Source organism: Protomyctophum parallelum, assembly GCF_964188405.1.
Source record: "Protomyctophum parallelum genome assembly, chromosome: 8".
NCBI lineage: Eukaryota > Metazoa > Chordata > Actinopteri > Myctophiformes > Myctophidae > Protomyctophum > Protomyctophum parallelum.
In genome coordinates, this window is record NC_139703.1 from 29,846,625 (window position 1) to 29,869,262 (window position 22,638).

A 22,638-nucleotide genomic window follows, 5' to 3' on the forward strand; every position below is an offset into this window, starting at 1 on the left:
TGTTATTTGTTTGCTAATTTACGCTTTCCAAGCTACGTTTAATCACCTCCAATTGTATTACATTATTGTTGATTTCATTTGATTTTATAAAAAGGTTTTAGTCATTTCATATTTCCCCTAAATTGTCAATATAGGAACATTTCCTTCTACATTTTATTAGTTTGGTTTTTATCATCATGAGTTTGATTGGACTAGGCATTTAATTCACCCCGGAATCAACTTGATTCTATATCTGACCTGTATATGGTACTTAAAGGACTCCCAAAGACATTGTTGCGACATCGCGCTGGAGCGCATGCAGAATACCCCGTTTCCCCTCTCCAAGTCTGTTTGCAGAGATCGAGTGTATCTGTGAACCTGTCATTAGGGGGGGGGAGGGGCGAAGAATCGGCTCCGACAAACGAGCCAAAAGAACTCTCGCAGATTCAGTTCTGACAACGAACTGATGACGAGCCAAAAGAAGAACTGCTCTAAAAATGAACATTCATGTGGTCAAATGACACATCTCGCCGGCCAGGTAGGCTGCAACGGTTTGCTGGGGTGGGTGCCACTCCCGAAGATCATCTCCATCATCATCATCAAAAGAGAAAAGCCATTTTTTCTCTTTCCCACAGTACCCTCTAATTAAGGATTTTATGCCTAGTAAAGTTGAAATCATTGTGTTTTTTATTTTTCATTGTTCCAGTAAAGTTTCCCCTGAGGTTTTGATTTTGTCAAAGGTCATATGATCATTCGCGCATAAAATGCGATGGGTTTGATAGATAATTTCTATCTGTTTATATTTTATGCTTGATTGACCATTTCCTTTGACCTTTTGACCCTTTTAATCTGGTAGTGACTTCGCGCTGTTAGTGTGAATCACTGTCTCACTGTCTCCCTACATGAATTTGGCCTTGCTGCATAGCTGTCTTATCAGCCGGGTGCCATAGCAACCGGGCCGGCACCCCCTTCCCTGACAAATTTATCCTTTGAGGCCTAGATAGACCTCTGTGTTTTGTATTTTTCCATTCCAGTACTTTTCCATACTTTGAGTGCCCGATACTCCTCGGTCGTGCCACGTACCATTCTCCATTTTGTATTGTAGAGTATAAATACTGTCTGCCATTTTGGAGGCAGTAGAGAGAACCCAACCATTCTACTAGACCCCACGGGGTCTAGGCTCTGTATTTGATTATTATTGCTGTGTTTGTGAATCCATGTTCTATTTCTCTCTGAAACGATGATATAAAACGACTAAAAACCTCCCTCTGAAATGGACGTCTCTTTTGGGGTGAAATAAGGTAATATTTTGGTATATGGGGTAATCCTTCGGTTCATATTGGCTATTTACTTAAAGTATTTTGGTAAAAGCTAAAGTTAAGTATAAGTATTGTAATGGGATTACTCCTAAAAGTAAATGTATTGTGAGGCATCCGGAGCATTTTGGTTCTGTTCCGGAGCAGCTCGCAGCTATAGCCTCGGCTAACGAGAGCTATTATCTTTAGATTCTGTTACAGGGGTTTTTTACAGTCCTCCCCTGACATTTTTTATCATGATGGGATAAATTACCCATCAATCACTACCAATGAGAATGAAGTAGTAGCCTACTGTATTAAGCCAGGACAGCTTAAGGCAAAGACAAATATGTAGAAGGCAATAATATTAGAAAAATATTAGCCATATCCAATTATCCACATTCCACACACACAAAATATCCCAATGACAATACAGGCTGAGACGCTGGAATCACTTTCTACATCATTAGCTAGCTAAATACTGCCGTCTATTGGCCTGAGTTGGTCATTACAAATTGGACTATGTGCATAAATAATAGCTTAACATATCTGTAATATTAATATAGCAGATACAAGATCACTACAATATGTTGCATTGTATGCACACATATTTGTGAGTCTGTTTTGTATAGTTCAAAGTAGGAACATTTGCTGACACTGACTCACCTACTTTCTGTGACACTTAAAAGTGTCTAAACCTAATAGTCTATCAGCTGGATAGAAAATATACCAGACAGTAAATGCTTCTTTTATAGCACTCTCTGCTGCAGGTTATTAATCCTCTCTGAGTCCCAATGCAAGACATGAACAGGAGTATTATTCAAACACAATACATTTTACGGGCCACATCTTTAGCCTTAGAAATACACCAGTGTTTTTCAACCAGTGGTCCGGGGACCACCAGTGGTCCTTGAGGGGTTTCCAGGTGGTCCGCAGCGAAATGATGGAGAGTTGGTAACCAATATGGACCCTTGTAGATCTTTACACAGTTAAATTATTGTTAAATTGTATACCACATCAATACAGCATGGAATTCTGGACAAAATCTTCCGTGGCTCAAATGCCGAATAAATAATGGACCTTGGTATATGAAAAGGGTTGAAAACCACTGTTTTACACCATGCAATGTATCTATGTGCATATTATGGTGGGAGGACAGTGGCAACATTCACAAATTGGATTCATCCAGGGTCACAACTGTTAATTCTCAGAATAACAATATAATGAATAAATAATTTGTCATGATCATATTCAAGGAAGCTGTATTTTCTTTCCTTCATCTACAACAAAACTTTGGTAAAAGAAGAACCATGCATCGATAATTGTATAGGTCCAGAATAGCTCTGATCCACAGCCTTCTACTGCTTCTACGATTCTGCCCTGCGCAGTAAGGCTATGCGACTATCCGTTTTAAATCTGAAGTCGAAATCAGACCAGCCTCTCCTCTTTAGCGTAAATAAAAAGAACGTTTTAGCTACTCACCAAAACAAAGGCGGGTTGTGTCATTAGAAAGCCTACTTTCCTTAGTGGAAGCACTCTGAGCCCCCCACCACATGTATAAACGGTACTTTTTGGCCAGAAAGGGATTTTTTTCCACCCGAGGAAAAATATTCTCTATGAGGCAGTTCTCTGGGCAATATCAGTAGAGGGCGCAGCGGAGTAACTAAAAATGTTTTTTCTCCGGTGGAAACAAAATCCCCTTTTGGCCAAAAAGTACAGTTTATACGTGTGGTGGGGGGCTCAGAGTGCGTCCACTAAGGAAAGTAGGCTTTCTAATGACACAACTCGCCTTTGTTTTGGTGAGTAGCAAAAGCGTTCTTTTTATTTACGCTAAAGAGGAGAGGCTGGTCTGCATTCATGCGAGCGGCGGAAGTTGAGAGTAACATAGCTCTAATGCAACGCATTAGAGCTATGGACCAGAGCTAGGTCCAGAACAAGATTATAAGAACATCGACATGTGTTGCTTGTTTATCTGTTAGAATAAAAGGCTTATCCTGAAAACAGACTTTCAAAGTTGTTTTCGCCTTGCCACTTTGATATTTCAATATCATTCACAACCCCCCTTTGGATTGTAAAATGGCCATTTAGTTTAATTTCCAATAACTAAAGAATTAGCCTTTTAAGCTTTTTGACACTGAATGTGCATGCCTGCTTGAATGTCTGTTTGCAGATGAGTGCATGCCTGCATGGTGCGTTGCAATGACTAAACATCTGTTTTGTATTTTCAAAGTTTCAAAGTCTTTCCAACTAAAGTATAATAATAATAATTATTATTATTATTATTATTTAGGTTGCAATATAAGCTAATGACAACATTACAAAGACAAGACATGTAATATTTAAACTTGCTCAAGCCAAAACCTATATGTATTTCCCAGACCCCTGCACCAACTTAACAGTCCAATATCCAAATGGGAATTTGAAACCCATGCTCAATAAACAGTGGGGATCAAACAGCAAAACAACTCAATTTGTTTTAGGTGACAGGTCCAATCCATTATGAATTGTGGGCTTTATACAGTATAGACAATTTGACAACATGTAAGCCTATAATAAATAATCTAACCCAATCATAATTGGACCCTCTCTTATATGGATCTTCAATTCTTCACTACAGATAATTGTATCGTCAGCTTGTTTGTTTTTAATGTTTGTCACTTTAATGACTGGTTCTTCAAGTCAACCCTATATTACATGCAATGAATATGATTTATTTACCACTTTTCAACACGTATGTTGTATGTGGTGCTTTGAGCATTCAGTGAAAGCAAATGAATGGCACAACGGCACAAGTAACAAGTTAACCAAAATATTTAAAATAAATGTTTTAAAAATAGTAAAATGTCAAATAAAACCACAGGGAATAAGGTTAAAAATAAAATAAAATAAATACATTATCAATATCATTGATGAGCCCCTCTTGGGTGGTAGAGGATCATTTTCCTTCAAAGAGGGCGCCTTTTCGCTTTGTGTATCTATGCTGTGGGCAATCATGTGATTCGACCCTGCTTCTTTCCCAGGGTTCCGTGAGAGCTCGCTGTTTGCCCCACCCCACCTCTCAACGCTATCTGTCTCAATGTTCAATTCTCTGAGAAAAGGAACAAAACTAAAAATATATAAATCAGAAAATTACTTAAAAGACACCGCGATTCTATTCCCATTTCCAAGCGCAGCAGACCCCTGCCTTTCTGCGGTGAAATAAACTGTCATCGCTGGATTTGAGTGATTGTAGGAACCGCGGTATGTTCATATTGCATTGCACATGCAACTATTATCTACCATGCGAATTCAAAAGGAATACAACAAGCTGTGGAGAGTGTGACTGACAGCAGGCTGTGTGTGTAGCCTATACCTGCCTGCCTGCCTGCGCGAAACGGACGGGGACATAACGGAGGATTTGCCATAAATCTACCTGGGCTTTGGTTGGATATCGCATTCTATTCAAGGACATCTAACAGAAGCTTTGTTCATCCGGAGAAGGTTTCCGATGTGAGAAGAAATACAAATTACAGCGGTAAACCTAGAGAAGAAAAAAAAGACGGAGAAAAAGGCCTTTCAGGTCTGGTCTGGTCCAAACCCAAAAAGCAGCACCGTCCGTCCAGGCAGCAGCATCTGTGACAAGGGGAAATCAATTGATACCGGAGCACTAAAACAGGATATTATTGATAAGAAAGGTTCTACCAAAAAATGCAACGGTATAATGTGACGGATTTTTAAAGACACGGGGATTTAAAAGGAAAGAAAAGACAAGAAAAAAGAAAGAAGCTTTGCGTATTCTCTCCTCATGATTTACACGCCGTCGTTTTTTGTGGAAATATTTATTTTTTAAAACACTTCTCGTCCACCCCGTATTTGCTCGTCTCGGCTGAGATCGCAAAGAGGAGAGAAAGGACGAAAATATACGTCTTTGATGTAGGCCTAAATGTTAATGATTTGAATGGCAGAAGTCAGGAATCTGCCGAAGATGGGCTCCGGTGGAGACATTTGCTGAAGATTTGTGTGTTGTGTATTGGGCCCATTTAAAGCCGCACACAAACACGCCGTGGGGATCGCGACACCAGCTCATTCATGGACTTTGGAGCGCAGAACATCTTTAACATCGATACCAATTTTGATGACTTCATTGCGGATTTACAGTGAAAACACTGGAATCAACCGAGAGAGAGAGAGAGAGAGAGAGAGAGAGAGAGAGGAGAGAGAGAGAGAGAGAGAGAGAGAGAGAGAGAGAGAGCGAGCGGCCGGGTATCACCAACGCTCTGCTCCTTTCTGAACGATCCCTAGATTAATTAGCAGTAGACCTGATAGAATTGGTAGTGTGTGTGTGTGTGTGTGTGTGTGTGTGTGTGTGTGTGTGTGTGCGTGCGTGCGTGCGTGCGTGCGTGCGTGCGTGCGTGTGTGTGTGTGTGTGTGTGTGTGTGTGTGTGTGTGCGTGCGCGCGCGTGTGTGTGTGTACGTGCGTGTGTGTGTGTGTGTGCAGTCTCTCTGGGGTGCATTTCTCCATCACCTCCAGGTCATATATTTGTTTCATTCGCATCTGGCAACTTAAATGTCACCCATCTTGAGCCAGGGGTTTCTCTGTTCTTGGGCCAATCCGGGAAATTAGTCCTTATTAATTCATTCTAATAAACCACCCTCTATCCCTCCTCCCCGGGCCCTTCGCTGGCTTCCTGGGAAGATGGGCTGTCTTGGCAATAGTAAGACTGAAGACCAACGAAATGAAGAGAAATCACAGAGGGAGGCCAACAAAAAGATAGAGAAACAGCTTCAAAAAGACAAACAGATATACAGAGCAACGCACCGGCTACTACTATTAGGTAGGTTTTGTGAAATGACATTGCTTTCACACAAATATAAATTCACCCTCTCAATTCAATGTACACCAGTGACACCACGCACGCACGCACACGTACACATTCATGTAGTTTAGGACTATCAGTCATTTGCAACATAGGCCTACAGTCTTGTAATAAAGTTAGATATTGTACTGAACTGCAATCAGCCAATCATCACAGCACTTCATTGACTTGCTTTCAGTTTGTGATTTAGTGGTATTTACTTTTACACAACTGTAATAAGTACTATAGGATTATTTCTGTTTAAACATGCTTTCTGGAGAAAAGGGGGGAGATGAACCCTCATCAACCATAGTAGTCTAACACCAATGTTATAATTACAGGATATTACAATGACCACTGTCACAGAATGTTGTGTAACAGTGTACAGCACCTGATGTATGAAACAGAGGCCGTGGGACATGTAATTGACATATTTGTGTGTGATATGTAGGTCTTTGTGATTAAATTGTTAAAGATTTAGGCCCTTGAGCCTCATGTTTGAAGCCGAAAACATAGGCCACTATTAGAGAGATTTCACTGTATATTCCACTCATAGGCCTGCAACCCCAATCACATTGTATAAGGTTTTAATCACTTAGTAAACTGGGCATGAATTGCACTCTTTTTACCTCCACACCAAATTTCTTTGCCAGAAATAGCCGATCTACAAGCTCAGAGCTTGCAGAGTTGCTAATTTTGGCGAATGTTCCTGTAGAATTTGGATGCTGAGGTTCAAAAGTGTTTATATGAAGACGTGATGACTGCAATTGTATGCTAGAACCCTGGTTATCAACATGGGCTCAAGTAAAACTTGAGTTTACAGGTCTGTAACTCAGAGAAGTGTTCAAATGGAACCAAATTAACCAAATGATGATACAAATAATCTACAATTTGACAGTGTAGCTAGGGGTCCCTGAATTAAAACATTATCCAACAGGGTTCCATGTCATAATTACACCCTATTGGCACCCTATTGGCCCCCTGTGCCCCCCTCAAAGACCTCTGGTAGTCCCTGGACCCCTCTTTGAGAAGCACTGATATGTATGTGCTATAGTCTGGGCCTCTGTCACCTTCAGTGTGCCAGGACTGTACATTTAGGCCCTTATGGTCATTTCTTTAGCGTGAGTGACTGGAGCGGTAACAGACAGTCCACAATGATCCTCCAGGTACAAATGAATGGATACAACATGGCAATGTACTAGGGTTGGGAAATATATTAAAGGGATTGTGACATTAAAAAAAAGGTTTTGGAATTGTTCTTGTTTTTTTTAGGTTTTCTAATCTCAATTGCACCCAAAAAACATGAACTTTTAACATTCAGTAGATTTTCTGTGATCTGGGGTTTTCTGGCTCAAACAGGTGCTCTGATTTTCCGGCAGTAAGTGACATCACTTACTGCAAATCCCATATATGTCAATGGGATTTGCCAGCAGATGTCACTGTTTCACTGTGTTGCCTGTTTTCATTGTAGCTCAAAAGGCCCAAAAAACCCCAAAGAAAACTTCAGACCACAGAAAATCCACTGAATGTTCAAAGTTCAGGTTTTTTGGGTGTAATTGAGGTCATAAAACCTAAAAGAAAAAAGAAAAATAAATGAAAATGAATGTCTTAAAACCTTTAATATTATATCAATATCATGATAATGAGACTAGATATCGCCTGGTATTTGGGACATACTGTACAGTATATAACATACGTGTTGTCTTTTCCTAGCCCACATAAGCTAAGATGTTGGGATGTGACATGTTGTGCAGCATTTAGCTCAGCTATTTATTTTCACAATTGTGGTGAAGAAAATGGAGGAAAATAGTTATATTAGCACAGTTTGAAGAAGGCATGCACTTGGGTGCCGAAACGTGCAACCTCTCCTTCCTTTTTGCAAGTATTATCACAGTATGAAATTATCGTCACAATATCGATAAGTATTTGGTCTAAATATCATTTGATTTTGTCCCAAGATTGATCGCCCCAAGCTAGAGGCAATTGTCTGCCTCCTCACCTGTCCTGATCATTTACATTGTTGAGTTACAGTATGTTTCAGAGCTAGCCTGATAAAGCCAATATTCTTCTTCGGCTAACTCCTTTACATTGTGCTGAAAGACGAAATGCACCATCTTGTTCATATTCATTTAAAAATTGTCTACTAAGGGGGTCATTTTTGTCATTTCACATTGTCACTTTAAATTTAGGGAAAGCTCTAGCTGTGTTAATTAGAAAATGCTTTGTGGTACCGTTTACAACATGATCTAGGTCTAGGAATCGAGAACCACCTGTAGATTCACCTGTTGGAAGTAAAAGCCAGTCTAGAGGTTTACTTGTGAATAAGACCAGTGACTTTGTTTTCTCATCATTAGGCCGTGTATGGAAACTTATTTCCCCAAATGTAGCCTAAACAGTCTTAGCAACATCAGGGTTTCCAGTTTTCAGATTTACCTTACTGCTTGACACGTGAGGGCTGGCATTAGACCAGTTGAACCCATTAGGAACGTCTAGTTGGGAATTTAAAAAAAGGATGGGGGCTATTATAAAGCTCTGGGGGACTCCAGTCAATTAAGTATAGCATTATTAACACAACTACTGCTAACCTGCACACGGTCCCATGGTATTTTATTCACTGCGACATGAGGAGATGTACGTGTGTTAAAATGTCTCACTGCTTTCTCTGCTTTCAGGAGCTGGTGAATCTGGGAAAAGCACGATAGTCAAACAGATGCGAATATTGCACGTTAATGGCTTCAACGCTGAGTAAGTGCTAGTTTTCTTCTTTTCATGCTTTATACATGAATATTGTGCATCCCAACAAAAGGACCAAAATAGCCAATCTATAAGCTTAAAAGGTGTTGCGATGCAACATGTTTGGAGCATGAGGTTTCCATCGCAAACGATATCTACAAGACTGCTGATTTGTTGAAACACTTAGAGCAGTCTTTCAGGTTTTATTCATACCAAGGCCCTGTTCAGACAGAATTAACCATTAATGGTGCCGGAGATTAGCTGGTAACAGACGGACGGACGGACAGACACACGGACACACACACACACACACACACACACACACACACACACACACACACACGGACGGAGTGCAAAACATACTCTCTCCCCATGCCTTCGGCCTGGTGGAGACAACAAAGAAACAGCTCAGATTAGTTTTTGATGCTAAAGAGGTTGCTTTGGAGTCCCACACTGTTTTAGTTTGAAATAATTCTCTTTCCTGGACAGCATGGTCAGAAGGACAATACAAATTCTATAACCATGAAGAAGAAGGAATCATTAGTCCAATCCAGGGTTGCAACTGTTAATTGAACTAATCGATTTAATTGATTATCAACTATTTTATAATATAATCAATCGATCCGTATTCAGGGCATGGCATTATTGTGAAAATGTTTCAAGAAATCCCAAATCCCAAAGTTTTCAAAATAGTGAAAATAGCCTATAAAGCTGAGCTTGTAGATCGGCAAAAAAAAGTATAAAATAACTATTATGTCCTTGATGATTTGTTGCTACTCTGTTATTCCATTAATGGAAAAAGTAATCGATAAAATAATCACTAAGAAAAGAATGATGTGCCACCACTGATAGTGTAGTATAGTAAGTCCCATGGATTATTAATTGAAAAATCACACCTGTGTGAAGTGAGGGGCGCGCGTATCATCATACATCATCATATGTACAAATGACACTATGCCTATTTGCTCAGACACTATGACGTAAACTTTACCATTCATTGTCAATAGAAATGTAATCTTTGTGTAGGACAAAAATAGACACTATGCCGATTTGCTCTTCTACATATGATGTAAATTATCCATTCATTGTCAATGGGAATTTAATGTCTGTGTAGGACAAAAATACAGGTTTGCTTGTCCACATATGACGTACATTCTCCTTTCATTGTCAACGGGAATTTAATGTTCCCCTCAAAAATAGAAGACAACATGTCATGATAAAGTTATGTTTATGTTTGGTTGAAACTGAGGGATTGGATCAAGGTATACAAACGCAGAGCCTCTTTTTCTGAGGCGTGAGACCAAAGATTCTAGAGTCTTGGCTTTTGTTTTCTTTTCTTGCTTTCTTTGAGAGAACATGTATAATCTGCCCTGCTGTGTCACAAGGACCAAACTATGTGAATTCCTAAATTGAGCGGTGTACCTACTGAATTTACTGAACTAAGAGGATTTCAGAACTTAAGACAGGGCCATGTTTAGGCCTGAAATCGTGCAGTGTTGCTAATTATCCACCATTATTCCAGTGGATTTATTTAATACAGCGATTCAGTTTAATGATAAAATCTTTACGTTTCATGAATCTATATAATTCAGTTCATTCATCATTACACACTGAGAATATCACCAATTCATAGTTTTAATATTTCTAGTCTTATTTTCACTGGAATTCATATGGAGAGTAAAGCATATCATCACTGTCGGGCAGAAACCATGTATCTCCATATTGCAACATTTTAATGTTTTCTTTTCATAAATGAATGCCCTACTTTGTCGTACAAGAGTGTCAAGATCTGCTATTTTTGGTATTTTTGAAAGTAAAAGTAAAATTCGTTCGGTCTGTCTGTCTGTGGGTTTTATTAAAATGTAACCAATGAGTAATAACAAGAGCTTGTGACTAAATAATAACTACACTGGATGGATTTTTATTTTTTCTGAAAAGTAGCCTTGCATTGGACATGCAAGGGATTCCTTTTTTTCATAGAAGTGTATATTTGTACTGTACGTCTTTAAATGTTCTGATGAATTGAAAATGGAGGACCCTGATGTAAACAAGTCTACCCATTCTACAAACTACCGTATGAATACAATTTTAAATCAATCAATCAACCCAACCTCGACGGCATACTTCTTTGCTTTGTGGGAAATCTCTCTCATGGAGGGGGTTAAAGGCTCAATCCGCCTCCACCTCGGCCTTGCATTGTGTATGTTTATGTGAAACAGAATCTCTTGCCTACGAGTGATGTTGTGGAGCTATGCATCCCAGCAGCACAAGCCGTGACCGGTAGACAGTTATTGCCTTCCAGTCAAGCGCTACAAAATACGTCAATCTGCTGCTTGAAATTCCATGTTATTGTAATACTTCAAATGAGCCTGTGGGTCGTGCGGGATGGGCCTTTAACCCGGCTGTTGTTCTAAATTGCCAACTATGTCCACAAACTATTCAATATGATCAGACCAAGAAACCTACAAAGCTAACCAGAGGATATATACTTTGTCCTACGACGAATAGTAAAAAACGGCCAATCGTGATGCGACACGTTGTGACGTTGTCGATCTGCTATTTTCACTATGTTTGAAAACACTTTTAAATGTTTGACAATTGAGAATTTGCCCAAAATAGGGATGTCAGGGTTAAAGATGGATGTATTTGTTGTTAACATTTTGAAATCTCTGTATTCCAATAGCAATCGTTTGCTATAGAGTGCTTGTTCGGTAAAAGGGGTCTGCCTCCCCTGCCCTTCAGCTTGGGTTACCGATTTTATCCAGTCAGGAGAGACCCATACAATGATAAAAATCACACTTGTGTGAAGTGAGGGGCGCCCACTGTGGCTGCCACATGACGTCATGCAGATTTTTGAGAAGTTTCCTTCTCGTGCTTTAATGGCGTTGCTAACAGTCGGACACCATCATCATCCTCATCATTCTCCATGAGTCATGAATGCATTGTGTTATTTATTGTAATAAACTAAATTACTTATGAGTTGTATTTACATCGGCCATATGATGTCTCATATTGTCATTTAGTGCACAGACAATCATTAAAGTCCATAGACTTGGCTGGCAAATGATTTGTGATAAAGTGCTCTAAACAAACATTAAAAGTCCATAGACTTGGCTGCCACATGACGTAATGTCGGACAGCCATGAATTGGAGGGGCTAGCACCCCTCAAAAAAGTTTAATTGGAAGTGATTAAACAATTGCAATGAGCAGACAATATTGGAACTAGAACACTGAACTTGTATCGGATACATTTTCTTTGTGGGTTGTCTTTCCTGATAGCATAGCCCCTGGCCTATATAAAATATAGGTATTTAACAGTAATTGTAACAAACTATTTAGTATTTACTACATAAAATAGTGAAAATTAAATAATATCCATAAGCTCACAACGTGTCGCCTTGTGTTGCTATTTTCACAACTTCTGTGCAACAGTTTTGTGTGATGAAGAAAATAAAAAGTTTAAATATGGAAATGCCAGATCTTTCGGAAGGTTTTGAAATAATAATGTAACATTTAAGTATGTGGCTTTAGATGAATGCTCAATCTGTTTTCAGGGGAACATGGCCTCTGATGTTCAGACTAGCCCGCATGTCTGGTGAATTCTGTCTACTTGTCCCCAACATGTTGCTACTGCCGTAGAGCCAGTGTGATGATAAATCCACAGCAGGCCGTGGTTTCCCTGTACTGAAATCAGAACATTTTATGTAGTTTTTAGTGTGAGTTAAACAGTGCATACCAAAATGTGTGCAACGTCATTGTAAACATGGTTTTCAAACTCCAAGCTCACCAATGGGCAAGCCAAACTCTCAAAGCACACCTGCATATTCATAGTGACAATACCTGATCCAGGGCTGGACTGGGACAAAAATTCGGCCCGGGCATTTTCGCGTGTATTTGGCCCAGACCGGCCACCACAACCAGCGCGCAGATAGCAGAAACTCTACCGCCCGCTCTGTCGCGGCACACACAAACAAACAAGCCCTAATACCACCACTTTTACAGAACAACATAGGCCTAAATTATACAAACCAACAGACAACTACACAACCCTTTGTAGAGGGTTTATTTGTCACTCACTGATACAGGTACAGTGAAATTATCATGATGGCACTGGCAGAATGGCAGCACCTTTCCTGGTGGCCTGCCGCCTATTGGCCTGCCTGCCTGTCAATTTATTTATTTATTTTTTAATCATTGCGGCCCCCTACGGTCGCCGCCCACCGGGAAAATGCCCGGTATGCCCTGTGGCCAGTCCAGCCCTGACCTGATCTACAAGCTATACTGTACACACTACTTAACTGGTGTAATATCACAGATTAGTTTAATGTGCGTAACTGCCCTCTTATTGTCTCCACCAGGCCGAAGGCATGGGGAGAGTATGTTTTGCACTCCGTCCGTGTGTCCGTTACCAGCTAATCTCCGGCAATGTTGGTCTGGTCGATGCCAAATGTTGCACACACACTCCCTGGATGCCAACGACGAACCTCTGCCCTAAAATGTCCAGAATGGCCTGTTATAACGCCACCATGAGGCAGATTTTCACATTTTTACCTATAAACTGCATCGATCTGCATGTAACGTTGCATGCACACTCCCTAGAGGTCAAGGAAAAACCTTTGACCTTTGTTTTTTCACATCTGCCTTTTATAGCGCCACCAGGAGGTCGACTTTTGTAAAACTATTTTTTTTATATTACTCCTCCAGATTCTGTCCAGAAATCCTGCAAACCATTACACATTATCTCTATAGTCATGTTCTCAATACGGATCTGTCTGATATTTCATATTCCATCCTAATTGGCTAACATTGGCTTCCAAAGTTTGTAGGGTTGAACAAAAAGCCTCAAATCACGAACGCAGCGTGCAATTTACGTGAAATCTTTCACACACTTTCCTACTAGGCTGAGGAATAAATCCCACCCTTTTCACATTGGCCTGTTATAGCGCCACCAACAGGTGGAGTTTTGCAAAATCATCCAAAGAAAGAAGAAATGGCAGCCTTTTCACATTGGCACTTTTTCTAGTTTCTTAACTGACATTCTGCTACATTGTCTTTTAGGACATGAAGGTTAAACCCTTCAATCGTTGTGGTTGTAATAAAGCCCATAGCTGTCACTTTTTCCCAAAATATATATTTTTTCTTTCTTCTGGATTGTTTGATTCAGACAGATCAGTTCTGGCTGTCATAAGGGACAAGCACCACATCAAACTGTAACGTTGACAATAGGCTTATATGCCACACAATACACTCTCATCATGTACAAGACACACATGTACGTTTGCTGGCTGGAATTACATGTAACCACGTCCTTTTTTCCCCTCTACACTAAATCCCTTCGGCAAAAATAGCCCATCTGCTGTTTTCACAGAATGTTTGCCTGTTTTTGCTGAATGTTTACCTATTATGATATGCCCAGAAGAATTGGGACACTAGGGTTCCAATAAAGCCCTTTATACGATGAAGCATTTATAAAGAATGAATGTCTACTAAAATACAGGGAGCTTTGAATCGTTTCATGCCTATATCACCATACAGAGGAAATCACAGCAGAAATCTGACTATGTAAGCAAGTTAAAGGTTGATTCAATAACAGGCCGAGAGGCATTACAGGATCTGTTCTGAATGTGCATAATGCCCTAGTAGTACCCTCTGTCTTGAAATACAAAGTAATTTCAAGCACAAACGTGAAAAGTCGCTATCTATCACAGGTACACTGCAAGTACACCACTGCAGTGACTAAGTACATTTACTTGAGTAGTGTACTTAAGGACACTTTATGAGGTTTTTATTTTATTTTCTTGAGACCCAAGCATAAAAGCTCACAATGGGCTGCAGCGTGTAGATCACTGATCACTCATTTAAATTTCAGAAAAGTTAACATTTTTACATAAATGCAGTGCAATTGATATTAACTTTGTAATTTGTACTTTTGAATGCTGTGAGTATTTACTTGAGTATATACTTTGTCCACCACTGGCTACTTAGGTGAAAGCCCCCAGATTACACAACCACCGAACACTGGTGAATCTCTGTTTGATGATGATGTGTGAAAGCATAAGCAGCACTTCACTGGGTGCTGTGGGTGTCAAGCACCCCATGACCAACAATCTACAGTCTACACAATCCCCTAGAATACAGTTTGTTTATAAAAGAATAAAACACAGTGATATGATGCACATTATAGCATATCTTAAGAACAAAATTATGGACTGTTTTCCATTGCTTATCTGCTCTATAAGATGCACAACAACTTCATTGTATTTTTGTATAATATTTTTTATAATTGATGACATAAAAAAAAAGTTAACCGAATATTTGTTCGTTTAACTGCACTCATACATATACTTACACCTTGTTATAACACCTGGTGAACCTCTTGATGAACATTTCCAGATATTTAAGCTAATTATTTTGTTGTATTGTAAACAGCGTGTTTTTGAAGCTGTATTGTATTTGTATTTGTCAAAACTACAGCAGAAGTCTTTAGAACAAGTCTTGAAATTCTCTGTGGAGCTCCTATTTTATATCGAATTAATGAGTCTTCAAAATAAACATGATTCATAACTGTATTCACACATTGTTTTGTTTACCTTACTCATAGTTTTATATCGTGTTGTCGTGTTTTGTATTGTATTGTATACAGGAAGATTTTTGTAAACAAAGGGACTAACTTACAGACTTTGTATTTCACAGTGAGAAAAAACTGAAAATTCATGATATTAAAAACAACATTAAAGAAGCGATAGAGGTAAGGATCTTAAATTACCAATTTATCAATGGGCAGCAATATATTTTAAAACATTGTACTATGAACCACTTTAGCCTGATTCAAAAATGCAAAAAAGCAAGCCTACAAGCTCACAACATGTTGCATTGTGACACATTGTGAGCTTGTAGATTGCCAGTTTATTAAATCAGTATAGGCAAATGTTTACCTGTATTGATATGCCCAAAATGAGGATGTCACCATGAAAGTTGTTTAAAGTGTGTGTGTGTGTGTGTGTGTGTGTGTGTGTTTGTGTCTGTGCGTGCATGCATGCATGCGTGCGTGTGTCCGTGCATGCATGCGTGTGTCTATGCATGTGTGTGTTGTACTTTTGTTTTAACTAATGCAATATTATTTTCTCTATATAGACTGTTGTGACAGCAATGAATTCACTCACACCACCATGCAAGTTAGCCTGCCCAGCAAACCAGTCCCGAATTGATTACGTCATGAACCTAGCAATCCAGAAGGATTTTGAATTTCCATCGGTAAGTTGCTGTTACCTGGTGATATACAACTGACACTACTCTCTCTGCCATTCTTTTCAAGCCTAACAGAAGAAAACAGCTAGCCTGGAAACTCCACACGTCCAATGTTTTTGCAACAATCGCTTTTCATCACTGGAGTGCCATGAAAACCGCCATGGTATTACTGGCAGTTGCATTTCAATGGTGATATGTGCAACTAATGAAACTATGCAGTTCTTATGATTAGGGGGCGGCAACAGCTAATGAAACTAATCGATTTAATTGATTAATAAAATAATAAATTAAAAACAATATTGAAAATAACAGATCTACAAGGGCAGATCTATAAGGACACACTATGACAAAGTATAAAATAGGGCTTAAATTGTTAGTCAGACTTATCGATTTAGTCGACTATTAAAAAACCCCAATTAGTATTTATTTTGTCTTTATTTGTCGAGTCGCTCAAATATCATGCAAAAAAGCGAGGTTGGCGACAAAATCACAGACTGTGGTCTCTGGTGGTGTGTTTGCCGGCTGGATCAGTAATTAGCAGGTGTAAAATCCCTTTGGGATGCTGTCAATTGAATGAGGCTCTCACCTGAGAGATCCTCCATGTGGCCTATTAACACTGATTGTCTGTAATAACCCTTTAACGGGTCTGAAGGGACATGAACTCCAGCAATCTGGGAACCCATTACTCTGGAACCATGCCCGGACTTGGGGACACCTCCTGAGCTCCAGTCTGTTCCACGGGCATGAGGAGCTGCAAAGAGGCCAGAAGTCTGCTGAGGAGGTACTGTCAGCCACTTAAAGACGTAATGAAATGACAAATACGGGGTTCACACGTTTAGAGCATACCCCTGGTCATACCTGTTATTACATGCGAAAACAAAAAATAATTTGTGTATTATGTCAAAAGTCCAAATTTAAATTACTTCCTTTCAAATGCAAATGTGCTTATGAATATAATACATCTTGATTTCATTCACCATGCTCACTACTCGTTTTAAACTTAAACAATACATTAAAATATGTAGGCCTATCTGAAAACATTTGAGGTGAGAAATAAGCAATGCTGAGTTCTCAGAGCTATGGGGTCCTTGAAATTAAAACGTTTGACACCACTGTGCAACAAATGTGATACAGCTAGACCCTTCATTAGTATCATTTGTAACAAGTTGCCCAATTTCTTTCCATTTCCTATATGGCTGTTGCTGTGTCGGTTTGATCTAATTCGACTAAGACTTTGTTAGGCCACATGTCATTTTTATGCTTATTCCATTTTTCGTGCACATCTCTCTAGATATAACCGTTTACTTCTGTCAGATCTTAACCACTCAGTTGTAGCCACTATAGCCAGTAGCCGATGTGAAAGAAAGAATGTCCTCTCACATCCAAACCTTTTCAGCTCAAATACCCAAAGGACGTTTACCCAGGGAGCCAAATGTACAAAAATATGTTATGGATCTATGACTTAAGCCCTATTGCAAACATATTGAAAATACCTGATCTACAATCACACAACAGGTTGTGATCCAATGAAAATAGCATTATTATTACTTTGTTTTACTAACATTTCTAGAACATTTAAAATAAAATACAAATCATAAAATCTTTTTGGGGGAAATGTAAAACAACAACAATAATAATGGTGGAAAATTTGGAAATAAAATAAGAAGGGGATATACTATTTTCCTTTTTGCGACCCATAAAAATGGGTACACAACCCAAAACACTACAGTGCCCTAGAGCTCTCCTCAAGTCACTGTTGCATGAAGGCTTTGTCTGCTTCAGGTATTTAGTGCCCACTCGCCCTATTGTCCACACAGGCCATTATCATACTGTAGGCCAGTGTTGCCAGGTTTTGTGAGAGAAACAAGCAACCAGATCTATGAAAACGAGCCCAAAAGAAGCAAGCCCTTCGCCCTTTAGCTTTAAACATGTACATACTGTACATGTTTAAAGCTAAAGGGCTATTTAAAATAAAATAAAAAAACTTACAGACAAATAAATATAAATGTTGGCATCCTTGACTTGAAAATTAAACACTGGTTTAAACAACATTAGGAAACAAGCCCAAAAAACAGCAACCCGCAACTACAAATATTTACAAGCAACTTTACAAAAAAACAAGCCCAAAGCTGCTTATAATAAGCGGACATGGCAACTATGCTGTAGGCCCTTCATCTGTAGGTTAACTTTCCAGAGAATAGAGTTTGTATTTGTATGTAAACGGCAGTCTCCTGATATTGTCTTTGTTGCGTCATGGCACATTTGTTATGCGGGCCTATCTCGAGCTGACCCTTCCCCCAGTCACTAGACTTCTACTAGTATTCTCTGCTGTGCAAACAATGGAGAAGAATAATGATTTGATTGAAAGGGAGGGCTGGTATTAGTAAAGTTACATTTCATAGTTTGACTTATTCTAAGTGTGTGTGTACTGTGTGTTTGTGTGTGTGTAAGGATGGGATGTTTTGGGGCGTTTTACTTAACCACTTAAACCTGATTTATACTTTGTCGTAAGATAGTGTCGCATGGCAGAATTAACTTGTGGAAATGAATTAGTCATTTAGATTGCATTTTATATAGACATAGCACTCATAGTTTTATTGTACAGATAGTCTATTGTTAGACTACAGATAGTCTGGGGACTGCAGATGGAAATTAGCAAGTCTTGCTAAATCTGGTATATTTACACTGCATTTTTAATGTAATGTTCATCAATATACACTGTCCCGACCAAATAAACAAATAAAGTAAAGACGGATGATAGGTTCTTAGCTGACAATCTTTTATGTATTTGATGTATTACCATGTGTTGTTCTTGCTTACTGTAAATTTTCTAAAAATGTAGATTTTCGCCCCCAAATGTCCAAAATACGAATGCCAGTTTGGAAAAATATAGCTTTCTCTTCCCTGAAGCAGCCAGCAAGTTATGTTGACTGGCAATCGAACTGCTGTCTTGATTCGTTGCACAGATTGATTCTTTGAGAGAATAGAATAGAGATAGAACAGAGAAATCTCACTAATTTATACCACATAGTATGGCAAAGTTGCAAGCTGGAAATATGTTAATTGTGGCAAGTGAAAATGTATCAATGATGTTTATGTCCTCCATCCATGATCCCCTTGTCGCCTGGCCTTAGGGCTGCAGTAAACCAGTTGGACTGGTTAACTGCCACTGGGAAGGAGGCAGATTGAGAGAGAGAGAGAGAGAGAGAGAGAGAGGGAGAGGGAGAACAAATTGTATCTCTATGCCCTTCTCAATTCATTTCCAATCACCCTTCATTCCTTTTCTTTTTTTCCTCCCTTTTTTTCTTTTTTTACCAAACAGGACATTTAGAAGTATGTTTTTCTCTTCTAATATGTTCTGTTGTAAGAATGTTAACTGAATAAACTGTGGTTATGAAAAAACGGCTACATGATTACAGTAACCTTTTGATTCCTTATATGGAACATAAAGTGTTGACCATTTTCTGCCATGTGTTTTCTTGTGATGTGGTACCATGTTCATGGGCTTGTGTTTGAATCCATGCAGTTGTTCAAGCTGTCTGCCTTCAGCTCTCTATAGAGCAGAGCCAATACTGACTTTTATTGGACACATTTCATTGTGGGAAAGCTAAAGAGCGATACATCTTTGTCATGTTTGTTGTGTAGTCCTGCACTACCCTCTTTTCCAAACCTGTGAGCCATGGAGATGTTGCAAGTGGGCCCACAAATTATTGGCAAAACACAAAGAAAAAACATATGTGATGTTATTCTTTTGGAGGAAGTCTGCCCACCGCTTTGAAAGCTCCCAAAATGATTTATTACCAAACAGCGATTTATTACCTTCATAAGGTACCTGACGTCCTCCTTCTCTTTTAGTTTATCTCTTTTGCTTGAGCACCCGTTGAATTTTCTTGGATGTGCGTGCGCCTCCTGACCACTATTGTTTTCTTTAAAACCTTGAACTTATAAGGAGTAACCGAAAACAAGACTTGTGATTTGTCGGCAGTTGGAAAAAAAGAGAAAGAAAAAAAACATGAATAAACCAAAATTTCTCTTGCCACTGTGTATTTTGATAAACATCACATTATCCCATGATCCCATGGGTGACTAACATCCATCATCACATACTGTATGTTTGACAAGTACGCTAAACGTTTCTACAATTTGGTACGTGTCATTACAGTCGACTCACAGCATGGCACGCCTGGTCCTTTTGAGTGAGAGTTAAAGTTTCTTTATTTTGCTGCAAAGATATTGATTTTATGTTGGTAGCCCTATGGCTAACAATGGACTGTTTGTGCCTAATTGTTCAATGAGGCCAAGTAAAGACCATAGTGAAGCGATCGGCCAACATAGTAAAAGCGGAGCCTTGTTTCTCTGTACAAAGCTCTCCATTTCTCGAGTGAACTCAATGAACCAGTCTGTTTCCTGCCTCTATCAGAGTTCTCTCATCTGCTGCTCCTCTGTAAATAGGCCCTCATAGCCTCAAACCTAAAACCCATGGACGGAATTTTAATACTCTCCTCTTCGGCTTCTTGGACTCTTTTGCAGCCCAGGATGGAACTGAGAAATGTACTCTCACTGGCCTGGGAAAACAGGCCCATGAAAACCTGCCCCTACTGCTGCTGTTGTCTTGTGTGGGGACTCGGGAGTCGGGACCCTTCCTAAGTTTAGTACCATGACCTGTCAGTTTTGTCAGTGAGATGTGTTGTATAAATGTTCGCTGTCTCAAAAACCTACAAACTTCTTTTCTTTAGCATTGTCTGCTGGTGTCCTGTGATGATTGTCGGATGATGTAATTTGTCTTCTCTCTTTTCTCTTGTCCTCTCCTCTATCGTTGGGAAATGTATACTGTATATAGTTTGATTGGATTGATTGATTTATTTCATTTTAACCACTTAAATCCTACAGTATACGAACCGAGTCCCCCAGGGGTTTGTAATTGGAGTTATTGAATTTGATTCAATTCAATTAAATTCCATTCCATTCCATTCAATTTTAATTTCAATTTCGCTCTCTCTCTGCTCTCATCTGTTTCCAGGAGTTCTATGAACATGCAAAGATTCTGTGGCAGGACGAAGGGGTCCGGTCCTGTTGGGAGAGGTCCAACGAGTATCAACTCATTGACTGTGCACAGTAGTAAGTAGGACGTTCTCTCTCTTTAACCTCTCTCTCTCTCTCGCACGCACGCACGTGGCTCTGAGGGGTCCGCCTTATCTTCCTTGCACACAAGCATTGACCATTAGGTTATGCAGGGCTTCTCCAAGCCAATTTTCACGTTCTCAAATTGTACGCTGTTTATTAGCAGTCTTTGGAAAATCTGTTTAACTCAATGAGCGTAGTTTTCACAGAATCCCTGAGGGAAACTTCAGAGGGAACCAGCTACTAGATGGTTCGATATGTCTTTCGCCCCTATACCCAGGTCGGACGACAGATTTTCACATCAGGACCGCTGCGGGCCTACCCCAGAGGCATAGATCACCATCTTTCGGGTTACACCATTTTCCTATCGAATTTAGTTGATCTTTGGTTGCGTCTTGCCAAGTGTGTAAGTGTGTGTGTGTGTGTGTGTGTGTGTGTGTGTGTGTGTGTGTGTGTGTGTGTGTGTGAGAGAGAGAGGGCTCTGCTTGCTTCGCGGACCACTTGGGGGTCCGTGGCGTGAACTACCTGCCTCAAAATACATGCATCGGACATGGAAGCGGTTTTGAGGTTAGGTTTAGGCATAATTTCTGTGTGATGTTAAAGGTGTAGTGAAATGGTTTCAGCCTCAGACGGCAGGATCTTAGTTTCTGAACCAATCAGAGTGATGTATCCCTCCAGGCTATGGGTCGTATAGGTCCGTCTCATGCACGCACATGCACAGTGGTTTGTTTACAAAGTGTAGTCGGCAGCAAAGCCAGGGGATTTATTTCTAAACTGTACACAACCTATATACATATTTTAGCGTGATGATTACGTTTAAAACGAGTAATACACTGTCTGGATGTCCTCTTGAATGAGATTAAAAATGGGAGTATTTTTGTAATCAGTAGCAGCTGTGTTTAGACGGACGCGCAGCAATGGGAATCAAATGGGTGAGCTTCATTTTTATTGGCTTATATCGATGTATATCTCTTCTCTACACGTCATCACACAGCACATTTTCGTTTTAAGGAAGTAATTACATTTATGGACAGGTATTCCTCTGATTGGCTGGCCTGTAATGGCTGCATGTGGTCTGTGACTGTCATTTTTTGGGGCCCTTAACAACTTTTCAATAGGTGTGCCCCAAATGTATCTATTTAATACATCTGGCTACTGTGAGACTATTCACTAATAATAATAATAATAGTAGAAATAATAGTCATCACTCCTTTGTGGCCTCGCACTGGCAGGTGCGGTATTATTACAAAACATACATTACCCACATCAGCCCTATATACATTTCGGCCATTTGAAAATAGCTGATCTAGAAGCTCACAATGCGTCACCATGCGACGCATTGTGAGCTTGTAGATCTGTTATTTTAAAATTATTTCTATACATTAGAAAACTTGAAATGGACATTTTGCATAGTGTGTACTTTCTA

General features: G+C 39.6%; 1 protein-coding gene across 3 annotated transcripts in view; it reads left to right on the forward strand.

Annotated features, from left to right (window-relative positions):
• The first annotated feature begins 4,332 nt into the window (after window positions 1–4,332).
• The window catches only part of LOC310863532 (guanine nucleotide-binding protein G(s) subunit alpha-like), a 43,619-nt gene continuing 25,313 nt past the window's right edge, over window positions 4,333–22,638 (forward strand). Inside the window, exons 1-7 of one of the 3 annotated variants that reach the window (XM_083771944.1) lie at window positions 4,333–5,699; window positions 5,752–6,088; window positions 8,782–8,854; window positions 15,537–15,591; window positions 15,978–16,097; window positions 16,744–16,872; window positions 21,112–21,209. In XM_083771944.1, coding sequence (XP_083628070.1) covers window positions 5,950–6,088; window positions 8,782–8,854; window positions 15,537–15,591; window positions 15,978–16,097; window positions 16,744–16,872; window positions 21,112–21,209 — 614 coding nt within the window. In that variant the 5' untranslated portion in view covers window positions 4,333–5,699; window positions 5,752–5,949. Of the gene's footprint in view, window positions 6,089–8,781; window positions 8,855–15,536; window positions 15,592–15,977; window positions 16,098–16,743; window positions 16,873–21,111; window positions 21,210–22,638 lie in introns of all 3 variants that reach the window. The other 2 variants (XM_083771945.1, XM_083771946.1) reach the window with 2 other exon arrangements.